General features: G+C 39.1%; 1 protein-coding gene across 1 annotated transcript in view; it reads right to left on the reverse strand.

Moving 5' to 3' along the window:
- Positions 1–1,255: 1,255 nt before the first annotated feature.
- eci2 (enoyl-CoA delta isomerase 2) overlaps positions 1,256–12,858 on the reverse strand; it is a 175,381-nt gene continuing 163,778 nt past the window's right edge. The window contains exons 9-10 of the mRNA XM_060849955.1: positions 10,262–10,405; positions 1,256–1,770 (exon numbers count right to left, since the gene is read on the reverse strand). Of these exons, the coding sequence (XP_060705938.1) occupies positions 1,615–1,770; positions 10,262–10,405 (300 nt within the window). The 3' untranslated portion in view covers positions 1,256–1,614. The remainder of the gene's footprint in view (positions 1,771–10,261; positions 10,406–12,858) is intronic.

Raw genomic sequence — 12,858 nt, forward strand, 5'->3', positions numbered from 1 at the left:
TGACTGTAATTGGAACAATTACATGAGCATTTGATGACTAAGTATAATCCTGCCAAGTGCTCCTCCATCCCCAGTGAGTGAGTAGGAAATACAGATTTTGAAAAAGTGACTTCTTTTTGCGTACTTACCGTTTTGGAATGCAGGACACTGTTCACCACTTTTCTATAATGGGATCTCTTAATTTTTGCCTGCTTACAACACAGACTTGCTGTACAACTTCAGCCCAGACCACTCAGGTCCATTCGAACTACTTCTTTTGCCCATCACTGGGGAAGGAGATCTTCTTTCTAATCTGGATGATCTGGAGCAGAGCACTTACTGAAGCTTCATTAATGTGGGAAGCCAAATTCTGATGGGTTGCCGATATTTTTGTGTGAGGTGGGAATGATGACCATAAGCTGTCATCTTGTTCCTAGCTTGCAGCATGTTGTGTGGCCTTTAAATATGATGCCAGAACCTTAAATCCCAGAAAATGCCATTGTGGGCAGGAAACTTTGCCCACCAATGAACTCATACTTAAACAACAGATAAGCGGCTGATCACTTGAGAAAACTCACCATGGCAGATGTGATACCATCTAAGATACTAACTGCATCATTTACTTCTAAAACAGAGAATTCTGGCCATTGTGTGTGTGTGTGCTGGCTGAAGAACTAACAAGTTCAAAGTCTTGTCTGTAGCCTGGTAGGATGCATATACACTTCTAATGCATATCTAAGTACTTTTTAAAATGTGATCAGGGTTAGTGCTTCTAACTCTTTTCAAGTAGTAAGTTTAAGATGTAAAATTCTTCTAGGAATTCCTTTCAATCTCCCAAATACTTAAAATGTATAGTTCTTGGTTACTGATTTCACTGCTAAGAGAAAGTGCTTTTGTGAGGATGATTATAAGCCAGCTATCTGGAGGTATGATTTTAATAAAGTATTAAAAAATTATATAAGGCTGAATATTGTCTCAGCTTTTTCCTGGTTACAATTCAATTAAGGAACTAGGTTTTAACTACTGTTATGATTGAAAGTTAAATTGTGAATACTTTGTGCTTTTTTAACATTTTCGAAATATTTTCTTTTAAAGGTGGTCAGTAAGGAAAGACATGCCTGATACGTTGTACAGATGGTTCATCCTCCAAGACCTGTGCAAATATGGACCCATTGAGTCAGTAATCTTTTCTGGACATAGATGTGCCCAAGTTGTGTTCAGTGATATGCTGTCAGCATGTAAAGCAATTAATACCCATTCGGTTAGAGTTCCAGAACAGCTTTATCATTGTTTTTGGTATTATCCATTTATGATGCAAAATTACAGACTTTAAAATTAGAAGAGTGACATAGTACTTACAGATCTGATAATGTTTCAGATTTCAACTCGTTTCCTCCTAGCCATCCATAATTCTCCAAATTAATAATCACACATCAGATTGAACATTTAAAGTTATACATTTCTGAAAACACTTAGAAGACATACAGTAGTATGGCTGACTAATCAGTAATTACATTGCAATGAAGTATTGATAAAAAAAACTTAACAATCGAAAAGATTAATAACAAATGTTTTCCAATCATATCTAGTATTTAAATTTATGGATGTCAATTACTGAACAATATGGAAATAAAATCACAGTTTTGACTTCTTTTCAAAGAAGCCCATTATGGCTTTCATGCATTCTTCAGATAACCATCTTTCCACCAGTCGTTCACATTCTTGGGCATTAACAGCATGCAGCTTTTCCTTTTCAACACCTCTTATTAGCTGCTTTGAAAAGGCCAGAGACTGAAAGAAAAGTAACAACATTAAACCCTGAAAAATGAGTCAATCCTGTGTTATGAGAACCAAAACTAATTGCAAAAACAGCATCATTTGAGTAGTTAGCTCCTTTCTAAATAAATTTATAATTATCAAAATATCTTGCAATGAAAAAATCATCTAAATGACAGTAAAAGCAGCATAAATACATAGCTTGAAGTAAACAGTGTGGAAAGAGTTCAAATGTTACAATTTAAAAATCTATTCAAAACAACAATGACAACAGACATTGCCCATTACACATAACAAGGTTACTAAATGATTATATCAGCCCTTAAAAATGAGTACATCAGCATAATCAACCATAATTTGCTTTAATTTTATGCATGGAGTAGCTAATAATGAATGTAAAGTGAAAGTGTTTTCAATTCTTGGATCATTATACTTAAAATAAAGAACAATCACTGGACAGCAAAGCAGCCTTGTATAACAGTTTCAATCAAATTACTTTCTTCGAAAAAAATCTGTTTATCGCTGAATGCTTGTTATGTACTCTCAGTCTTAATATCCAAGCAGATATGATAGTTCTATGAGTAAGGACAAAGCTAAATTCTGCTTGCAAGGTTATTGGACAAGATAAAACACTGTGGAGATTGGGGTAATATATTAACATAGAGAGAGGCTGGTTAAATGTTAGCAGGAATAAGGGCAGTCTTCCAGGTTGGCTAGCTGTAATCAGTGCTGGGTCTGAGCTACTCATAATCTACACTAATGACTTATGTAATTCCCTAGCTACCAACTTCATCTTTAACCTTGATATTGTATGAGACTAAATCAGACTCTACATACCTTGCTCACACTCTTGAATCTGAAATGAGCTTCCAACTAGATGTTTTCACCATCATTAAAACTATCTAATTCCACCCCTGCCTGAGCTCATTTGCGCGGAAACACAATTTTCGTACATTTATTACTTCTATACATTACTATTCCAACAGTATTCCCAGCTGGTCTCCTACATTTTATCTTTTGTAGACTTAAGGTCATCTGAAAACTCTGTTGTCCATGTCCTAGCTCACATCAAGTTCTGGTCACCTATCAGCCCTTAGCTTACATCAACTTCCAATCTTGATTTCAAAATTCTCATCTGTTATCAAACCGTCCATTGACATCATCCCCTCCTTATATCTGTAATATAAGGCAGACAATAAATGCTGGCCAGCCACAAGTGAATAATAAAAAAATCATTCAATCCCACAATCCTCCAGGATAACTGCACTTATTAAATGTTGATATCTCGATTAACTTTAATCAGTCTACCATGGAGTTTAATTGCCTAGGCCTGAAGCTTGATTTCTTACTCTCATTTTGAGGCATGTACCTTCCTTGCTTTCTTCTACTGAGGTATTCCAATGCAATCCAGGCCCTTGTAGGCTACGTGACCTTCTCCCAATGTCTACTGGTCAACCAGAGGGCTGGAGTTTTCCATTCCTGGACATGCCATTGACTACAATGGCCCCTGTCAGTAATGTTCTAAGGTTTTCTTTCACCAGGGATTTTCAGTAGATCCTTGGAGAGAGCCGAGTGGAGTGGGGTGGGATCTATTCTATTCCTGAAGTGTTGAGTGCCTATCAACAAGACACCCCTGGGAAGGCCACTGACAGCAGTGGAATGAAAGACCCACACAAGTCCTGTTAACTGACTGAGCCAGGATTAAATCCAGTTGGCTCAGGGGTAATTGGCTGTTTATGGCTCATTAATTATCATAATTGACATCTTGATGCTCAGTCCATCCCACTATTGAATTTGCAGATAGATCTTCCATCACTGGGAGGCAAATTTAGGTACCCCTGACTGATTCTCCTGGCCCTCTAACTATGATGCAAGATCAAAGATCCAGTGAGTTCTATTAATTCCACTAGGTAAAAACAATGACTGCAGATGCTGGAAACTTCATCAGTTTCCTCATTTCCCCTTCCCCCACCTCACCCCAGTTCCAAACTTCCAACTCAGCACTGTCCCCATGACTTGTCCTACTGCCTATCTTCCTTTCCACCTATCCACTCCACCCCCCTCTCTGACCCATCACTTTCATCCCCACCCCCATTCACCCATTGTACTCTTTGCGACCCTCCCCACCCTCCTCTCTGACCGATCATCTCCACCCCCACCCCCATTCACCTATTGTACTCTATGCTACTTTCTCCCCACCCCCACCCTCTCATTTATCTATCCACTCTCAGGCTCTCTGCCTGTATTCCTGATGAAGGACTTTTGTCCGAAACGTCGATTTTCCTGCTCCTCGGATGCTGCCTGAACTGCTGTGCTTTTCCAGCACCACTCTAATCTAGAATCTATTAATTCCACCCACTATCTCCTTATGTGGCCAAGGAACATAATTTCTTTTACAATGTTCCTGTGACATGCCTTCGGATGCGCTATTATGTTGAGTGTGCTGTACAGGTTACTGGTTGCTTTGGGTGAAGGAACTGAATGGAATACATTCAGGTTTACTGACAATATAGTGTTAGGTAGCAAGAAAGCTGTGAAAGGACACAAAGGGCTAAATTTACCCTGTCCTGAGGTAGCAGACTTCGAGAGTGGGGATTTAGCATGGAGGGAGCTGCATCAGGAGACACCTTGATGAATGAATTCCCTCCAGCAGGAAACCTTCCCAGAGGTCCGGGTGCTAGCAGGTGGGACTAGATTGGGTTGGGATATCTGGTCGGCATGGACAGGTTGGACCGAAGGGTCTGTTTCCATGCTGTACATCTCTATGACTCTAAGTGAGCTGGAAAGCACATCAGTGCCTGCATCATGAAGGTGAAAAGTTACTATTTTAAAGTCCCTGTTAGGACAATTTTGCAGGCTGAATGGCAGTTTGCTGCAGGCAAATGCTCCCCACCCCCCCTCAGTCCTCTGCCTGGACTATATCAGTAGCTGCAGCCTCTATGACAATCCTAGGGGCTGTTGATAACAGAGGACCTATAATCCAATGCTGTAGCTATGGACAGGAATTCTAAAATAAGGATTTTCCCTTTGTTTGGAGGGATCTAACTGCCTCTGCCCCTATAATATTTTCTTTGCATCCTATCCTCCAAAAGATGTCTCCACATTGAGCTGATTTTGCGGTCTTTGATTGAAGTACTGGAGACTCAAGAGCTGCCAGCGCTCTGCTAGGACTGGTAGCTCTGAGAGCCCACCTTTTGCCCTTAATAGGGTGATTAGCATGATAGTGACTAATTAGGAGGCCAACATCAGAAGATTGTTACACCAGTCTCAATACCAGCTAAAAGAGTCTGTAAAGGGTTACGAATAGGCTTAGTGAGTGAGCATGAAGATGGTCTGTACGCTGTGGAGAAATATGGGGTTACTCACTTGGCAGGGATAATAGGAAACAAAATATTTTCAAAATGATGAGCAGCTATTACATGTTGATACTTCAAGAGACTTGGGTGACCTTGTACAAGAACCACAAAAGGTTTGCATGCACATTGGCAATCCAGAAGGAAAATGCCACACTGACCTTTAGTGCAGGTGGTTGAAGTGTAAATATAAATAAGTTTTACTTTAATTGTACAGCGCTTTGGTGAGATCTGTGCAGTTTTAGTTAACTGTGAAAAGCCAAAATCTATATAGGGCCTTTAAGTTCCCAAAGCATTTTGGAGGAATATTATTACAATAAAACATGACACTGAGGCATGAAAAGTCGTAGAGTTGTACAGCGTGGTTTATAAATACATTAAAGACAAAAGCATAACTAGGCAGAGAATAGAGCCCCTCAAAGATCAGCAAAGCAGCCTCTGTGTGGCCGCAGGAGATGGGAGAGATACTAAACGAGTATTTTTCATCAGTATTTACTGTGGAGAAGGTCGTGGAAGATATAGAATGTGAGGAAATAGATGGTGACATCTTGAAAAATGCCCACATTACAGAGGAGGAGGTGCTAGATACCTTGTAATGCATAAAAGTGGACCTGATCAGAACCCTGTGGGAATCTAGGGAAATGATTGCTGGACCCTTTGCTGAGATATTTGTCAACACTCAAATGTGAAGTTCTGGAAGACTGGAGGTTGGCTAATGTGGCTTCACTATTTAAGAAAGGTGGTAAGAAAAAGTCAGGGAACTATAGACTGGTGAGTCTGACATTGGTGGTGGGGCAAGTTGTTGGAGAGAATCCTGAGGGACAGGATTTCCATGTATTTGGAAAGGCAAGGACTGATTATGGATAGTCATCATGGCTTTGTGATTGGGAAACCATGTCTCATGAACTTGATTGAGGTTTTTGAAGTGTTGATCAGGGCAGAGTGGTGAGATCTATCCAGACTTCAAGTAAGGTGATCAACAAGGTTCCTCGTAGGAGGTTGGTAAGCAAAGTTAGATCTCATAGAATACAGGGAAAACTATCCATTTGGATACAAAACTGGCTCAAAGGTATAAGACAGAGGGTGGCTTTGGAGGGTCGCTCTTCGGGCTGGAGGCCTGTGATCAGTGGTGTGCCACAAGATCTGTGCTGGGTCCACTACTTTTCATCATTTCTATAAATGACTTGGATGTGAACATAGGAGGTATTATTAGTAAGTTTGCAGATAACACTAAAATTGGAGGTGAAGGGGGTTACAATGGGATCTTGATCAGATGGGCCAATGGGCTGAGGAGTTGCAGATGGAGTTTAATTGAGATAAATGCGATGTGCTGCATTTTAGAAAAGCAAACCAGAGCAGGACTTATACACTTAATGATAAGGTGTTGCTGAACAAAGAGACCTTGGAGTGTAGGTTCATAGCACCTTGAAAGTTGAATCACAGGTAGATAGGATAGTGAAGGTGGTGTTTGGTATGTTTTTTTTAATTGGTCAGAGTGTTGAGTACAGTACTTGGAAGGTCATGTTGCAGCTGTACAGGACATTGGTTAGGCCACCTTTGGAATATTGCGTGCAATTCTGGTCTCCTTCCTATCAGAAGAATGTTGTGAAACTTGTAAGAGTTCACAAAATATGTACAAGGATGCTGCCAGGATTGGAGGATTTAAACTATCGGAGAGGCTGAATAGGCGGGGGCAGTTTTCTCTGGAGCATTAGAGGCTGAGGGGAACCTGAAAGAGGTTTATAAAATCATGAAGGGCATGGATAGGATAAATAGACAAGGTCTTTTCCCGGTGGAGGGGGTGAACAGAACTAGAGGGCATAGGTTTAGGGTGAGAAGGGAAAGATATAAAAGGGACCCAAGGGGCAATTTATTTCACGCAGAGGGTGGTGTGTGTACGGAATGAGCTGCCAGAGGAAGTGCTGGAGACTGGTACAATTATAGCATTTACATACCCTCCAGATGCCTTTTAAATAGGAAGGGTTTAGATGGATATGGGCCAAGTGCTGGCAAAGAGGACTAGATTAGGTTAGGATAACTGATCGTCATGGACGAGTTGGACCAAAGGGTCTGTTTCCATGCTGTATGACTCTATGACACAGACCCTTTGGTCCAATTCATCTACGCCGCCAAGATATCTTACATTAATCTTGTCCCATTTGCCATCATTTAGCCCACCTCCCTCTAATCCGTCCTATTCATATACCCACCCAGATGTCTTTTAAATAATGTAACTCTGCCAGTCTCCACCACTTCCTATGGATGAGACTCCACCACCCTTTGCATGAGAAAATTTCCCTTACATCCCTTTTGAATCTTTCGCCTCTCATCCTAAACCTATGCTCTCTAGTTTTGGACTCCCCCACACTGGTGAAAAGACCTTGGCTATTCACCGTATCCATGCTCCTCATGATTTTCTAAACCTCTATGAGGGCACCCTACAGCTTCTGACACTCCAGGGAAAATGGCCCCAGCTTATTCAGCCTCTCCCTATCGCTCAAACTCTCCAACCCTGGTAACACCCTTGTAAGTCTTTTCTGTACATTTTCAGGTTTAACAACATTTTTCTGAGAGCAGGGAGATCAGAATTGAACGCAGCATTCCAAAAGTGGCCTGACCAATGTCTTGTACAGCCACAACCTGACATTCCAATGCCTATACTCAATGCACCGACCAATAATGGCAATTGTACCAATCACCTTCTTCACTACCTTGTCTATCTGTGATTCCACTTTCAAGGAACTATAAGCCTGCATTCCAAGGTCTCTATTTGGTAACACTCCCTAGAACCTTAACGTTACTTTGCCAAATGACCAAATGCTTGGGCAAAGAGGTACATTTTAAGAGTGTCTTAGAGAAGGAAAGTAAAGTCCAGTAAATGTATGGATCATATTCCAGAGCTTAGGGTCCAGGCAACTGAAGGCACAGCCACCAATGATGTAGTGGTTGAAATTGAAGGTTCTTGAGAGCAGAGAATTAAAGGAGTCCAGATATCTCAGAGTTTTGAGGCTGGAAAAAATTAGAAAGATAGTGAGCAGATAGTGAGTAAGAGAATTTCCCTTATGAAACAGTCAGGATCCATTTGGACTGAGTTCAGGAAAAATTACTTCACTTCAAGGATTATGAATCTTTGGAATTCTCGACTATAGAAAGAGGTTGATGATCAGAATATATTTTGAGTATGTTTAAGACTGAGATGGATATCGTTTTAGACTTAAAAGGATCAATATGGGATTAGGTGGGAAAGTAGCAGTTAAGAATCAGCCATATTGTATGAAATGATGAAGCAGGTTTGAAACTGAATGGCATCTCCTTACTCAGATTGTGCAGGGACATGGATGGGGACATCATTATTTTAGAACAAAATCATGGTGCACACTGTTTTTGTTTGAATATTGTTAAGCCTACACATGTTAATGATATATTCATTACACAGGTAAAAATTGATTGTTATACATATTGCATATATGTTTTAAGCACAAAGCCATTTCCTTTTTAAGCCAGCTCCTCCTTTAAACACTGAATAGAGTCACAGAGATGTACAACATGGAAACATTCCCTTTCGGTCCAACCTGCCATGCCACCAGATATCCTAAATAAATCTAGTCCCATTTACCAGCATTTGGCCTATATCCCTCTAAAACTTTCCTATTCATATACCTATTCAAATGCCTTTTAAATGCTGTAATTGTACTAGTCTCCACCACTTCCTCTGGAAGCTCATTCCACACACTCACCAACCTCTGTGTGAAAAAGTTACCCCTTAGGTCCCTTTTAAATCTTTCCCCTCACACCTTAAACCTATGTCCTCTAGTTTTGGACTCCCCCATCCTGAAGAAAAGTCCTTGTCTATTTACCCTATCCATGCAGCTCATGATTCTATTAACCATTACAAAGTCACCCCTCAGCCTGACGCTCCAGGGAAAACAGCCCCAGCCTATTCGGCCTCTCCCTATAGCTCAAACATTCCAACCCTGGGAACATCCTTGTAAATATTTTCTGAACCCTTTCAAGTTTCACAACATCCTTCCTATAGCAGGAAGACCAGAATTGCATGCAGTATTCCAAAGGTGGCTTAACCAATGTCCTGTACAGCTGCAACATGACCTCCCAAATCAGTTACTCAATAAAGCCAAGCATACCAACACCTTCATTACAACCTGTCTATCTTTGACTCCACTGTCAAGGAAGTATGAACCTGAATTCTAAGTCTCTTTGTTCTGCAACACTCCCCAACGTCTTACTATTAAGTGTATAAGTCCTGCTCTGATTTGCCTTTCCAAAATGCAACACCTCACATTTATCTGAATTAAACCCCATCTGCCACTCCTGGGCCCATTGGATCAAGATTCCGTTGTACTCTGAGGTAGCCTTCTTTGCTGTCTACTACACCTGCAATTTTGGTGTCACCTGCAAACTTACTAACTATACCTCCTGTGTTCATATCCAGATCATTCATATCAATGAAAAAAAAGCAGTGGGCAAACTTGAAGAAATAGTATTTTCCTCTCCGCGTGTTTTTACCTTGCTTTCTTCCTTGAATACTATCTCACTTTCTTCACCTGTATCTCTTGTTCCCTGTTTCATTTTTGTCTATCCCTTGCCTTTTCTCACATTTCTCTCCTGGTCACATCACTTCATGTGCCTTTCTGTTTGCTCTACTATTCTCGCCCTTCAGGTCTCATTTTTATTCATGTTCCTTTCTCTCCATTTTCCACTCTTTTTCCCTCCTCTCTTTCTGTATCTTTTCTCTGCTTTTCTGTCTTGTCTTGACTACTGGTCACTTTCAAGTCATTTTCTTTATTTTTGATTTGCATATTCTCTACCTCCAATTTTTATTTCCTATAATTTTACTTTGAGTTTGAGAACAAAATGCAACAAGTACAATGTGATAGCAAAGTTTTACGATACTGAAAATTGCATCGTTGCATGAATTTGAACACAATGTGTAATATAAACATATTATCTCAGCTCTTAATATTCCAAATAATATAAGAAAGAGTAAAAGAGTGCAGTTTCCAGGAAAGTAAGTGTGGAATAAGAACTATTAATCAAATAGTTGGAGTGAGCATATAATTTAAAAATAACTGATATACTGATACTGATATAATGAAAAGCATTTTTAAAACATTGTAATGAAAATGTTTACGCACATTTTTGGGTAGTTTTGCATAAGCATGTAACTTTTTCCAAACCTCTTTTTGGAATGTACTGTCAGGGAATACTTCAGTCACCAATCCCAGTTCACAAGCTTGAGCTGCTGTTAATTTCTTGTTGAACAAGAGAATTTCATTGGCCTAATGGGATAATACAAATAATAAAACAGATAACTTATATTCCCTTAATCATAGGTAGCTTCAGACTGACTAGTCATAGAACAATAAAACAACTTGTAAACAAGCCATGACATAAGTCCATTTAATTAGCTTAAATTTTCAAAATACATATGTGACTTAATAATTTCCTAAACTTATAGATTAACTTCTAAGCTTCTGCTTACTCCTTAAAAACTGTTGTTTTACATTGTAATTCTTGAGGGAATATTTAAAATTTTTGATTTTATAATGGAAACTACGTAAAAATATAATTTGTTATAAATTTGGATTTTTGAATTAGAGACATATGGGTATGAAAAGTTGAATGATTAACTTGTGGGTATTTTTGCAGCCATAGTGAATTCCTTTAAAACAGCTTGGACAGTTAGCTTTCAGAATTAATAGGTTGTGTACACATCATTAGCATTCAGAATCAAGCAAGGCAAACAATGTGCATCAAGGTTTCTGTTAGAAAATTCTGGATTTTTTCTTTTTGAGTTTAAGCTTAGCACAGTTTAGAATTGTTTTAAAAATTGTTCAATTTTGGCTAGATCTGCTAGAAGTCCTTGGATGAAGATGGATATATAAAGTAGTGTTCCCGAGAAGGAAGAGAAGATATTAAAACTAGATTACCCTAGAGTAAGGAGTTTAGTGAGAATCTTAGACCAGAAGTGTATGGAAAGAACCCTGAAGAGGTTATCTAAAGTTAAGAATGTTTAAAACCACGTATATGAAAGTTCAGGAAAAAGCTATTTCATTTTGCTGACCAGGGGTTATTGAGGTGTTAGAAAAAGTGATTTTAATTTGGAGTGAGTACTGTACAAGGGATGCTTTTGGGTATTGTCATGGGCTGTTTGGGGGATCTATAAAAGGAGAGGGATTATACTTCTATTGTTTGTTTTAAAATATCAAATTTTTCAAGCATGTGTTACATGTAAGTAGTTGAACTATTCTGTTTTATCTTCATTTCTTTTGTTTAATATACTTTAGTTTATTGTTAAAATCAAATCTGCAACATTGTGTGTTTATGTTCCAATGAAAGACCACTCATTAAAACCAAGACACAACAATGTACGATCTTTTAGAACAAGTTTCAGTCTGGAATCTGACTTGTCGAATAATATTAGTTGGGATAATAACAATTTGCATTACAGAAAGCAACCAGAAAATTGTTACAGCAATCTGTCATACAGACAATAGCAGCTTATCATAGAACATAGAACTGTACAGCACATGAATGGGCCCTTCAGCCCATGATATTGTGCCCAACATGATGCCAAATTAAACTAATCCCTCTGCCTGCCTTTGACCATATCCCTCCATTCTTCGCATCCTATCAGCATATCCTTCAATTCCTTTCTGTCTTACTTACTTACCTTGCCATTGTTGTTGTTGATGTAAAACACTTTGGCTATGATGTCTTCTTCTATAATTGAACACACTCCTCCAAACCTTCCCATGAGGATCTGTGCTATTTGCCTCAAACTTGTAGCAGCAAGTTACATATTCTAACCAATAGTGTGTAGGAAAGTTGCTCCTGAATCAATTAATAGATATGTTATTGATTATGACAGCTGGGAGCTCTGTTAAGGAGGGTCTACCACATGATTAATCAATCATCATCACTGTCTATTGTTGGTTTGCTAAGGTTTGTATAATTTTAAACATTCATTCACAGGATATGGGCATTGCTGGCAAGGTCAGCATTTATTGCCCATTTTAAATCACCCAGAAGCAGTTAAGAGTCAACCACATAGTTGTGGGTCTGGAGCCACATGTAGGCCAGACCAGGTAAGGACATTTTCCCTAAAGAATATTAGTGAACCAGATCAGTTTTTCCAACAATTTGCAACGGTTTCATGCTCATCATGGACTCTTAATTCCAGACTTTTCAGTAGAATTCAAATTCCACTAATTCCATGATGGGATTTGAATCAGGTCCCCAGAACATTATATAGGTTTCTTGTTTAATAGTCTAGTGATAATACAACTAGGTCAACACCTTCCCAATGAAATGAGTTTGATCAATGTCAGTCAGTTCCCATTCTGAAGAAGGATCACTGGACCCAAAACATTTACTCTGCTTTCACTCTGCAGATGCTATCAGACATGCTGAGTTTTTCCAGCAATTGCTGTTTTTAACTGCCTTGGTTCCTGGTGAGTTCAAACTCACATCATAAAACCTACCAAACGGCAGTAGTAAGTATTGAATTAATGAACTATGGCTTGAGATCACTTAAGGTCCATTTACAGGAGTATGTATCAATTTCAACTCATGGTAGACTTGATCTCTTAGTTATGCATGTTCGATATAAAAACAGACAAGTTTACTCACAGCACTCGCATTCTTTATCTTTGCAAAGTTTTTCTAGTGCTTTTGCTTCTATTAATAAGATCATAATTTCCCTTAACGCTACTGTTGAAGGTAAGTAATG

Source organism: Hemiscyllium ocellatum, chromosome 34, assembly GCF_020745735.1.
Source record: "Hemiscyllium ocellatum isolate sHemOce1 chromosome 34, sHemOce1.pat.X.cur, whole genome shotgun sequence".
NCBI lineage: Eukaryota > Metazoa > Chordata > Chondrichthyes > Orectolobiformes > Hemiscylliidae > Hemiscyllium > Hemiscyllium ocellatum.